The following is a 12,441-nucleotide window of genomic DNA, read 5'->3' on the forward strand; positions in this document are numbered from 1 at the left end:
ATGTAGGGTAATGTCAGGGTGTTGAGGTGGGAGTGGTGGGTGGGAGTGGGGAGCATCCTCATAGAAGTAAGAGGAGGGGTATGGGAGAGGGGAGAAACAGGAGAGGGGATAACATTTGAAATGTAAATACGTAAACTATCCAATAAAGATAAATGAATTAATTCATTTTTAAAAATGCATGGGACTGCAGTGTTCTGATCACATCCAACTAATTCACTGTCACTTTAAGCATCTGTCATTTTTTCCGTCCTCCCTTCTAACTATTTCAGGTCATCCATTGATAATTACATCACCGTGCTATGCAGATGATTGCATAGACTATTTCCTCCTGGTTAACCAATGCTAACCAGGAATGTTAACCAGTGCTAGCATTTCCCCTTTCTTGCCTTTTCCCTCATCTCTTTTAGATTCCACACAGATAATGCCAGAGATTTGTGTCTCTGTAACTGGCTTATTTTATTTGGTATAAATCTCTTCATGCTCACCAATGTGATGTGGTTTTTTTTTTTTAATGCTTCACTGTATATATTTCCCATTTTTAAAATCCTCCGTTCATCGATGGGCACATGGGTCATTTCTATACCATGGCAGTCATGGCTGAGGCAGTGAATGTGGAACCGCACGCTTCTCATTAAGATGCTGATTCCGTCTTTATCCATATTAGAATTTGTAGGGCTCTGATGAAATGCCTAGCGCCTAGGGCTGTAGGGAGAGGATTTGGGACACAGCTGCAGAGATTTCCACCCATCCTGATGCGCACAGCAGGCAGAGCAGCTCACACTGTGGGGCCTAGAAGCAGAGCCACATGGAGAAGGAGAGTGGAAAGTACTCCTGCACCACAAGCCTCTGCCTTCCACTGTAATTTCTACCATGAACTAAACCTGAACACGCACCAAAGCAAGTAATCACTCCATGACTACACAGCGTAAGGCACACGGAGTGCTTTATGATGAGAAGCTTGTTTGCAGATGGAAAGAAACTTGTGTTAGGACTAGTGTGGCTTTGTCTTGTGTGCACCTCTTGTGCTCATTAGCTCTTAGCATGTGAGCGTTTCTCTAAATATCCCAGCAAACACCTTGTTGGCTGCTCCATGTGGATGTACCATGGACAGGCTTAATGGCCTTAATTGAACTGCACAGGTACTCTTGGCTGTTTGGATCTTTTCTTGTGGCTTTGCTTTTCTTCATTTCAGTGAACAGTGAGTCCTCCAGTCAAAGTCGATTTCAGTGTCTGTGCCCAAGGGCATGGTTTTTGCCTACTCAGTATCACTTCATTAACCCCCATCTCACCCACCCCTCAAGTACCAGGCATTTGCTTCCTACCTTGGCCCCCCCCTTCATCTTTCCCTCTGTATTTTCTTGTCAGAATTTGTTTGAGAATGCTGCCGTCTCTCAGCTTCGCTCTTCTAAGAGCCTCTTGATCCGTATCAATTTCTCGCCTTTGATTTTAAATCCTGCAATTAATCCTCTGCATCTTTAATCAGATGGGTATCATCTCCGATTTTCTGGATTAAAAATTTCTAGCCATCTTCCATCTTCTGCCGACAAATCCAACATTGACTAAATAGTGACGGACATATATAAGGTAGAATTCTCTAAAGTGTGTATCGCACGCACGTTGCTGTCCACATCTTTGCTCCCTGCTCTTATAATCAGGCGAAGTTACTTGTAGGCTCCATTGATTTTCTTTACTTTGACTCTATACCATTCATAGGCACAGAGATATAGTCGGCCACCAACAATAGTTATAGTTACTAGGGAAATTAAGACACTTAAATAATAACAGTTATTGGTAGCTTAATTATATTGCCATAATCTCTGTAGTAAAGAAACTTACATAACTTGTTGACTAATATCATTAAATATTTACTGAGAAGCCATTATGCAGGAAAGATAGAAAACCAAAGTGGGTTATACTTTAGTCCAAGAGAATTCATAATTTTATCAGTGGAAGGCATTCATTTAACCAAATAATATAGGCTAAAGGGTGAATTCTTGTAAAAGAGGTAGTGGGGCAGGATATGAAAAAGTGACGGGAGATGTTTGGACAGAGAGTTGAGGTACAGTGGTGTGTGATAAGAGTTTCCTCACTAGAGACTACCTCTGCGTCTAGTTTCAGGCTGAGTCCCACCTGCTTTGTTACCACTTATTCTTCAACCAGTGCTGGAATAGCAATGACCTTGTAAATGTATAGAGGTAAATGTATATGTCCATGGAAGGTGAAGGGCCAGGGCGTGCATGAAGTGGTGATAAGCAGGTGTTTATGGTGGCCATCTCCATGCAGTGTACCTGATAGACCTGCTTCTACATGCTCCATAGTCTCTTAAATTCATTTGCAATGTGTACTTTAAACTGTGTTCAAATATTTAAAAATTATCTGAACCTTCTTATTCTTGAATGTAATTCAGCCTCGCCTTTAGAGAATATATTTACATTGTCTGATACTGTAGCTTAATTGTTTTATATTTTCCTGAGATATATAGTCACTTTAAGAATTTTAAATACACATTAAAATTTTATAAGATCCTCAGGTAGAAGACACTCTCAGCTTGTTAGCACCAATATTCTATAATCTGCTCCCTCTTTTTGTTTCTGTGGTGTATTCTATTCTTGATGGTATTTAAAGTCTCAGTTGTTACTGACAGAACCTGAGTATTAATTGTGGCTGTATTTTCCACTCAATTTTGAGTTCATGAAACGTTGCTTTCCTCTTGTAAGCAAGGTTTTGTTTTCAGCTATTGTCAAAGTACAAAGATGAGTGAGGCCTTTAACGTCAGAGAGACTGCTACCCTGTTCCCAGTTTGAGCAAGCAAAGCAAGTAGGCAGGGTCAGCCTTCCAGTCTTAGAAAACACTATGTGTTTGAGGCGGTTAAGTCTGCCTAGTGGATGGCTAGTTATGGCTGCCTGGTCAGTTCCATGTGTGAAGGTGAAGGAAACATGCTACACTGTGCCATGTGACTCCAAACTGCAGACACGTGCTTTGTCTGTCCTCATGGGGTTTCTGTACTAATAGCATGAGCAGGACAACTCAGTCAGAGGTCAGGCTTGAAGAACTGACAGTGTGCACTTTTCTACATTAACTGTCCAGCCCACTCTTGTAAGTGAAGTCCAAGACGCACAGCCAAAGCACAGTCAGTGAAACCAGTGCGGACCGTGGTTCCCAGTAGCCAGCCAGCATTGGCTTGTGAGCAGAGGGAATAAGGCATCCCAGAAGTGAATGTGTTTACCCCTATGGACCTGGCTATTGCATCAGGCTCTGCCAGCATCTCTTGCCTCCTACGTTCAAGGATTTTTGTCTTTTATGAGATCCATGTGGAAAAATGAGTTTTTCCCTTAGCAGTGTTGAGAGGTAGGACTTTTAAAAAGGTGATGAGATCTTTAGCAAACAGTGAATTCTGGCTGGATTCTAGGTTAGGTTAGTACCAGGGGAGTCTGGCTATTTGTATAACTGGGCTTCACCTTATGCTGGTTCTTCCTGTCTATTATCCTGTGTTCTTGCAGCGTCGGTTTGCAGTAAGGGGCCCTTTTCATGTACAGCTGCCTTATCTCAAACATCCAGCATCCAGAACCTCCATGGAAAACCTTATGAAATCCACCCAGTCTTATACCATTTGTTACAGCAACAGCAAATGGCCCAGCTGCCCCTTTCCCTCCTTTGTAACTTTTTGAATTGTAAGCAAATAAATAGAATGGCTATTGTTTGACACTGTTAAATTTGTAGTAGTTTGAATGTAGCACATTTGATCCAGATAATAGTAAAATAGAACCCTCCCAGTTCTATTTTACTGATTCCCACCTAAGCTTGTACACTTTCTTCTTAACTTCTATGTCTTGGAATAGGTTTCAATATCTATAATAGAATAGAACCTCCTATTGTATGTAAGTGTGTTGGATCAAGTTATTTAGTTCCATTTAAAGTATATACTGGGGCTACAGAGATGGCTTAGTGGATAAGAATATTTGCTGTTCTTCCTGAGAATTGAGATCTGGTCCCAGTACCCATGTCTGGTGGTTCACAACTACCTATTCCAATCCTAATGGACCAAAGGGCATCAGATCTAGCAAGTGCTAGTAGAGGTGACCGCTGTGAGGAAACACACCAGAAACTTCTCAGTGCCAGTTAGCTCCTGAGCCGGTCCCTTTGATTAGCTTCAGGTCACCAAGTGGTTATGCTTCTGCTCGACTCTGGTGACCCTCAGCTCTGTATACTAGTGCTCGTTTCTAATGCTAACTTCATATAGTTATGTATAATGGTGTTGTAGAATGGCAGAGGGATTGTTGAAGAAGAGACAGGGCTCAAGGTTACAAAAGCACCTGAAGAACTGATGCAGATGCTTGGACAAGGGGAGCAGATAAGCACTGCTGAGGACGCACACAGCAGGGAAGGGGAGATGGGCGTGTGTTTGGATTGTCTGCTTTATTCTCCTAACAGTCCTGTCATACTCTGTGCCTTTAAGTCTTTTTATTCAAGTTTTGAAATTACAGTGTGTGTGTGTCTGTGTGTGTGTGTGTGTGTGTGTGTGTGTGTGTGTGTGTGTGTGTGTGTGTGGTGTTAGTACATGCAATTGTAAAGGTCAAAAGAGAGATTTTGGAACTCTGTTCATTCCTTCTACTATGTATATCTAGGTTGAGAAAGATGTGGCTTTTCAGCGTAAACAACAAAGGGCAGATATTCAGGTCAGATTCTCCTTTACAGGATCTCCCACCCACCCTTGGTCTAGTGTGTTCAGGTGTGAATTTTATGATATGGTCAGTGACTTCTGACTATGTGTTGTATACAGGTGACCATGCTTTCCTTGTGTGAACACTGTAGCCATACATCTAGACTGTGGTTTGTTTTAGGCAAAAGATGGCTGTCTGCTGCCACAAGCAATGTGTAGAGTTAGTTATTCTCTTAGTGCGTGGCTCAGAATTGAGCCATTCAAGGCAAGACACAGCCTGGAGGCCATTGTTTGGTGTACTGTGGACAGCTTAGAGCGAGCAGGACTCTTAACTCTGGAGGCACACTGACAGTATTGAAAATGTTGGTTGTTTTGTGCTGTCAGTGATCAAGCATAAGGCCTTTTATATGGTAGGCAAGTGCTGACCCTCTGAGCATCAGTCCCAATGACAGGACCTTCTGGTTTTGAAATTCTTTTTTAAATTTCTTGTCCAAGTGAGTGTTTGTATGTTTTGCATCTTTGCTAATAATAGATGTAGCTTTCCCAACATAAACAGCAAGAGATAGGTAGGTGCCCAGGTTCCTGGTCCTCGGATTTTTACATTATTGCTTTAGGGTTGTGTGGCTGTATATTAGGGGCTGTCTTTTACCCCCACTAGATCCGGCACCACAGTGCCTCAAGATATCTGCTAGATCTCTTGCCAGAAGCACACATCCCAACTCCATGGCAGCCCAGTGTCTCTGCTGCCACACTGTCTCCCAAAGTCAAGTTGCCACAAGAAAGACACACAACCCAGTAACCTCTGATCCAATTGATCCGATATAATTGTCCACCTAAGCATACAAAGCCCTATACACATCCATCCCTGAAGACCATTCATAACAGCCTGTAAATACAGAGTGAATCTTAATGTCAGCCTCCATATTCTCTCGGCAGCTTCTCCCCTTCTCCTCCAGTCGCCCATCTTTCCATTCCAGTCTCCTCCTCTTCCCTCAGACTTCTCTCCCGCCCATCCTTCCTTCTCGTCCAGTGACAGGCCTCCTTCTATCCTGTACCTGCCTCACCTGTGACATCATCCCACAGTGTTGGTTTATTTCTGGCAGTGCACAAAGGGTTAAGAAACAGACTGGGCATGGAGATTTTAAGTGTTGTATAAAATATGTTCTGCAGCACCAAGAGTCCAAGGAAGTGTCTTTAAATCATTTGGTTTGCATAGCAAGAAATGTAGGAGTAAGTGGCATTAGAATGTCAAGAGAGTGTTCTAGAAAAGTGAATAGCCGCCCTGTAGACAGTCATGGCGCTCCAAGGAGGGCCTAGGCTGCTGCCCATGGCATTGAATTTTCACAGCATTCATTCTTTCCATGTATTTGCCATTCTTAAAACATCAAATTCAGATTGGTGTGAAAAATTTTGGACAGTGACCAAAATCCAATGAGGAAATGATTTCTGGACTCCCAGTGATGGGCAGAGGCCTGGCTGGATGTGTCTGTCCTTTGTTCTTCCCGGCCATCACTGACTCAGTTTACCTGTTCCTCCATAATCTCCCTACTGATTCCTGTTGGAGAAGATCCTTTGAGTCTGAGGGCTTGCCTGTTCCCATGCCTTCTCACTGAGATATGGGTCTCACAACACAGCCTCTGCCTAATTGTCCCAGAGGCCATCAGTGCTTGCTCTCTGTCTTAGTAAACACTGGGGTCATCATACAGACCCCCCCAGTACTGGCAATGGGCTTTGAGCCGCTTTTGTTCTCTCTCAGCATGAAGTTCTTCCTGAAGGTGATTGATGGGTGTATCTCAGGAGTGACTGACTGCTTTGCACTTGTCCCCAGCTCATCAGGGAATTCTGGATTGAGTACTCTTCCCTTTCTTCCCTATGGGCTCTGGGGATAGAATGATCCTTGAAGAAAATGCCAGTCTTTATAATTCAGTGACTGAATTATACTCTCACGCTATCTCGGATGTCTTTGTGTCATGGCTCTCTGTGTGCCAGGGTTGCTGTCAGGTCAGAGTTTTCCTGGAATAGAGTGTTAATTTGGAGCAAGTACAGCTGTGTTTCCATTTTCAGAGCAGAAATAACTTTCTGTCCAGCTCTTTACAGCCAAGCTGCATGGGCTGTGCTGGGGCATGGTGGTTCCATCTATGCTGATTCTATGAGGAAGGTCTTCACGGCCAACGGTAAACACTAGGACATAGGATCTAAGATCAGTGATACCACTTGTGCTCACATCCGAGACCTGCTGCAGGCAACATTCTCTTTCAAAGAGAGCCCTCGCTGTTGATGGAAGGAAGGAGGGAAGAGAATATTTCCAGAGAGGCCCAAGTGGTTGTGTATGAATGAATATAGCTGGCGGATGATTAGTTAAGGAGAGCCAAAGGTAAATGGACAGACTTAAGCATATTCCAGGTGAACTTGCTAGAAGTTAATCAATCAGTTCCTTAAACAGCATGCTCTATGCACAGGCATTGAAGGTAGAACAGTGCACACAGGCCTGGCCAGTATTGAGGGCAAAGTCAGTCTGTAGGTTTGAGCCACTGAGGTGCAGAGAGGTCGTGCCCTTGCTCTCTGGGGGCTCTGAAGAACACTCTTGAAATTATGACTGCAAAGCAGTCTGAGTTCTGTGTGCTGAGGTAGAGTCAGTAACATTCATGTGTTGGGTTAGTCAAATTTTTTTAAGTACCAATTAAGGGAAACCTTTTAACAGAAGCCCTATATCATGTTCTCAGTATAGTATGTTCTCAGTATAGTATCTAAACTATACTGAGAGGTTTGGCTGTAACTTTCCCCAGGGAAAATTTTCACATCACATGTGTAGAAGGGCAGTTGGCCTTCATCAGTGAAGGTCATGACTATTGCAGTTCATGTCCACTTTGTGTAGGGTTAAATGCCAGGGGTTTATGTTGCCTCATCTGTCTGTGTGTGTGTGTGTCTGCCTGTCTGTGTGTGTGTGTGTGTGTGTCTGTGTGTGTCTGTGTGTGTCTGTGTGTCTGCCTGTCTCTGTGTGTGTGTGTCTGCCTGTCTCTGTGTCTATGTATGCCTGGTTCTGTGTGTGTGTGTGTGTCTGCCTGTGTCTGTGTGTGTGTGTGTGTCTGTGTGTGTCTGTGTGTGTGTGTGTCTGCCTGTCTCTGTGTGTGTGTGTGTGTCTGTCTCTGTGTGTGTGTGTGTGTCTGTGTGTCTGTGTGTGTGTGTGTGTGTGTGTGTGTGTGTCTGTGTGTGTCTGTGTGTGTGTGTGTCTGCCTGTCTCTGTGTGTGTGTGTGTGTGTCTGCCTGTCTGTGTCTGTGTGTGTGTGTGTGTCTGCCTGTCTGTGTCTGTGTGTGTGTGTGTGTGTCTGTGTGTGTGTGCCTGTGTCTGTGTGTGTGTGTGTCTGTGTGTGTGTGTGTCTGTGTGTGTGTGTGTGTGTGTGTGTGTGTGTGTGTGTGTGTGGTATGTGTGTGTGTGTGTGTGGCATCTGGATCTGGAGAAGAATCATTGCTTCTAGAAATGTTTTTAATGCAGATGAACAAATTAAATTATTCAGTACATGTTGACTTAGTGGAGAAAGGAGTGCTGAAATGCATTAGTTCGTACTCTCTGTCTTGCAAACATAGCTGCTATACTAAAAATTGAACCCTGAAAAAATTGAACTGTGTTTGTAAAAGTCATTGCAGGAGCCCAGAAAGAGACTGTTGCAGTGGGGACGAGAGGATGACGAGAATTTGGAACATAGACAATGCAATTCTATTTAGCTGCCAAGGGAAATACAATCATGAAATTTGCAGGTGAATGGGTAGAACTTACAACATACTATACTGAGTTTGGTGACCCAGACTCAGAAAGACAAATGCTATGTGTTTTTTCTTATTTATGGATCTTACTCCAAATGTTTAGACTTGAGATGTAACCTGGAATAACTAAGAAGCCAGCAAAATAGAAAGGGACCAGGATGAGGGACTGTAAGGATAGAGAATAGTGGGACATGGGTGCCGTGAATGGGAAAGGGGATGCTGTGGTGGGGAACTCCATTTCCTAAACAAACCAGTGTAATTTCTAAAGCATCCATATACCTACACATAAGGGGCTCTCAGCCCTCACCAAGCAATCTTTTTTGCAGCACATGAGGCAGCTGGTGCTATAGAGATCCACAACTGGTCAAAATGAAGGGAATAAATGACTGTAGAGAGCCCTGTGTCAATTGACTTATCTACAGGGTAGCCTCTACTCTTAATGCTTAGGGAACAGGAAGGAAGGAAGGTGGTAAGACGGTAAGAAGACCAGGACACCATCTGGGAGATAGTATTTAATAGGCATGGCAAGGAAGCTGCATCAGTGAAGTATGAACAAAATGGTTATGGGACCTGAGCAGCGACGGCGCTGGTTAACATGACATTCTTGATGGGGAAAAATCTCACAAGGTTCTACCCATAAATGAAGAACCACAGGCAAAGAATTAGTCTTCTCCTGTCGTTAATCCCTGGTAGGTTATTCAATCCCTAGTAGACAGAAGTTAACATCGATACATACCAACAGTGTTAAATGAACTTATCAGATTGTGTCTGTGTAGGTGGATGGAAGGGTGGGTGAATGGATGGACGGATGGATGGATGGACAGATGGATGGATGGACGGATGGACAGATGGATGGATGGATGGATGGACAGATGGATGGATGGATGGTCAGATGGTCAGACAGATGGACAGATGTAACAATAATAGTGTACATACATTTATGAGGGGTGGATGATGAGATGGGTGAAAATTTAAAAATCAATTTTCAAAGAGAAAATTTTGTTACTAGTTAAGCATTTGATTGAAGAAGTGAAGGAATCAGCATTATATAAGAATATGGTTGCACGCTCCAAGATGTCAAGTCAGGGAACATAAGAGAAACTTGGAGATCCAGCTCAGGAGATCACTGTGCAAACCATAGAAACGTCTAAAGAGATGATACAGAGAGTGGGTAGCAAGGACAGACAGACACAGGTGGGTCAGGATGCTGATGCCCCTACTGAGCTAATTCCATATGAAAGTGAAAACTGCTCAAATTTTTATTGAAGCCAATAAAATTAAAAACGCATATGAAAAATTGCCACTTTGTTTTTTGAAGTGTTAACTGATGTCAGAAAGGTCACTTGGACATAGTTAGATCAACTGCTAATGAACATACCTTCCTTAAAACATCAACAGACATTGTGTAGCCCACCAAGACAGCAGATGCTGTCCTGAGTAGACTCAGAAATCTTTCCAAACAGAAATAATGACCTGCTCATTTCTGGTTTGCAGACAGAAATATTAGTGATTTATCTCAATTGCAGGAACGCTTTAGAGACATATCTAACATTTATCATAATAATTTTTTGTACAGGGTGTTTCTTGTATGTGTGTTATATGCTAAGTATTTATTGTAAGTAAAAATGATTGAATCTCACTGAACCACGCAGTTCTCAAAATGACCCTAGAAGCATGGCTCCTACCCTCATGTCTGTCTGCTGTACAGGAGAGTGAACCAAGCACTTATGGGGCAGAACGCTTCCCCAGTATAAACCATGGCAGCCTAACCTCAGAGGCTATGTGCTCAGTAACTCACTTCCTCCCTGCTTATTAAATCAGAAACCACAGATACCTTATACATAAATTCCCTGCATTCTGACGTCTAGTTATTTTGGAAGAGACTTATTTTGTTGTGATGTATTTTCGATCATGGACTGAGAATTCACTTGGGACAGTCTATTCATCAGGTCAGTAACTAAATCTAAATGCTGACAAAGGAGGAGAACTAGTGTGTCCCTTTCCAGGATTCCTGAATCATTACCTCTGTGCTAATCTTAGCCTTGCTTATAGATAATAGGAAATTCATAATCACTGAAATGGCTAGTGCAAAACATACCTTTTTAATTTTTACATCTTTGGTACTACTTTATATGGTCGGGAAAGTAGCAGGAACATAAATACTTGTTACCTATGAGTGGTACTGGGCAGTGTTTGCAAATATTTAAAGCTGATAAAATACTTTTAAGATTTGAATGTTACAAATATGGCCGGTTTGTTTTTCCTAGTTCAACTTTGTGGGGAAGCTTTTGGGTCCACGTGGCAATTCCCTGAAGCGCTTACAAGAAGAAACGTTGACAAAAATGTCCATCCTTGGCAAAGGTTCCATGAGAGACAAGGCAAAGGTAATATTGGCCACAGACAGTGCTGGCCTTGTTGGCCATGTGCTGTTATGTCTGTTATGTCTGTTTGTTGCCTGCTGTGTTAATGCCGGTATCTAAGAGCTAAGTAGAAGCTCAGATGGAATTAGAGGAAAATGTCATATGAGGTGATCAATACACTTGGATGCTCTGTAGAAGATTGACTTTCTCTGGACAGTTCCTAAGAGGTAGTATCTTACCACTTTTAGGTATTTAAGACTCATGTAAAAAAATTAAACAATAGTGATTACATTGTTTTTTCTGAATGCAGCCTGTTACCTTTTATAATGAAGAGAAAGAAGAGTTACCTGTAGTTTCCCACCCTTGTGTTTTAAATTAGTTCCTTTGGGACTTTTTTCCTGTATATCTTTTACCCACCTCTATATGCTACACATGAGGATGTATGGGCAATGGTGGACCACTTATGGCTGTGGTCTAGGATTCTGCTGCCCAGTGCTATGGCTGTGTTTGTGAGATGCTTCACAGTACTCAAAGGAGAATGTGGCTTGATAATGCCTTTCTCACAGGACCTTCCAGCCATTAGGTGGTCCATGCTGGGTCTTGGCATACACCATGGGTACATTGACCTCTTTCTCTGCCCTTAATTTGTAAAGCTCATTTTATAACATCAAAAAATGACTTAAATGTTATAATAACTGCTTTGTATCCTAAAAAGAAAAATTATTCTACGTGGTTACCGGTGTTCTATGCCCCATTGTTTTGAGAAGTTAAATGATTTTTTTTATTGATTAGTTGCTTCCACTTTTGAGGAATTTTTGTGTAACGGTGCCTCCTGCATTGTTCTTGGTTGTCACATCTCTTCCTGACAGGGATTTGCATTACTGAGAACCAAATCCACATTCCTGAATCACCCACTCTGAAACATTAGACAGTGAATAAAGTTACTTAAATGAAGCAAGTCTTGCCTTGTAGCCAAAGTCCATCCGAGTGCAGTTTTTCTAATACAAGAAACCTGCCTCTACTCAGTGTTATTCATAGGAAATACAATAGATGATAACATTTTCCTTGTTGTACATGTCAGGAACTTGGGTCATTATCTGGATCACCCAGCAGAATCAGCTATGCTATTAGGTTAACGTTGAGTGAAGCCATGTGTGTCTGCCAGCACCACTAAGGAAAGTAGAAAACACGGTGTGTACCAGACTCACACAGAGTTGTTCAACCCCAAACACTTGAGGGTAGAAATTCAGAGTGTTTCCAGCGTCGGTGTGGAGCTAACCCAGCAGACAGGTTAGCTTCAAGTGTCACCAAACCTGGCTGCTCGGTGTCATTGCCCAGATTCCCTGACATTTCTGTGTTGGCATTAGCTGGGAGTGAAACTGTGTATTAGTCAGTTAGTCAGAAATGATGTGGATCTCGTAAGAAAATTCTCAACACTTGATGCACTAATTCATCGTCTCCTAAGGCTGCTTGGCAGTCAGGCAAGTGGCAGGGATGCCTGTTAGCAAGGGAGGTTCGGGCAGAAGCCCCGTTAATGCTGAACAGTGTAGAGAACTGAAGAAGTGAGGCCATCAGGTCTCACCCAATTATGAATGCATATACAAACATGGTCATAAAATGTGTCTGGCTGTCCTCGCAGTAAATGGGATCCAGACTATC

At 42.7% G+C, this 12,441-nt stretch overlaps 1 protein-coding gene across 3 annotated transcripts in view; it reads left to right on the forward strand.

Annotated features, from left to right (window-relative positions):
* Window positions 1–12,441, forward strand: part of Khdrbs3 (KH RNA binding domain containing, signal transduction associated 3) — a 149,685-nt gene that overhangs the window by 57,986 nt on the left and 79,258 nt on the right. For all 3 annotated transcript variants that reach the window (XR_004389447.1, XM_032916369.1, XM_032916380.1), the window contains exon 3: window positions 10,690–10,806. Coding sequence is in view for 2 of the 3 variants with exons in the window: in XM_032916369.1 (XP_032772260.1) it covers window positions 10,690–10,806 (117 nt within the window). In the remaining variant the exon portion in view is untranslated. The remainder of the gene's footprint in view (window positions 1–10,689; window positions 10,807–12,441) is intronic.

The sequence above is a fragment of the Rattus rattus genome, chromosome 1 (genome assembly GCF_011064425.1).
Source record: "Rattus rattus isolate New Zealand chromosome 1, Rrattus_CSIRO_v1, whole genome shotgun sequence".
NCBI classification, from domain to species: Eukaryota; Metazoa; Chordata; class Mammalia; order Rodentia; family Muridae; genus Rattus; species Rattus rattus.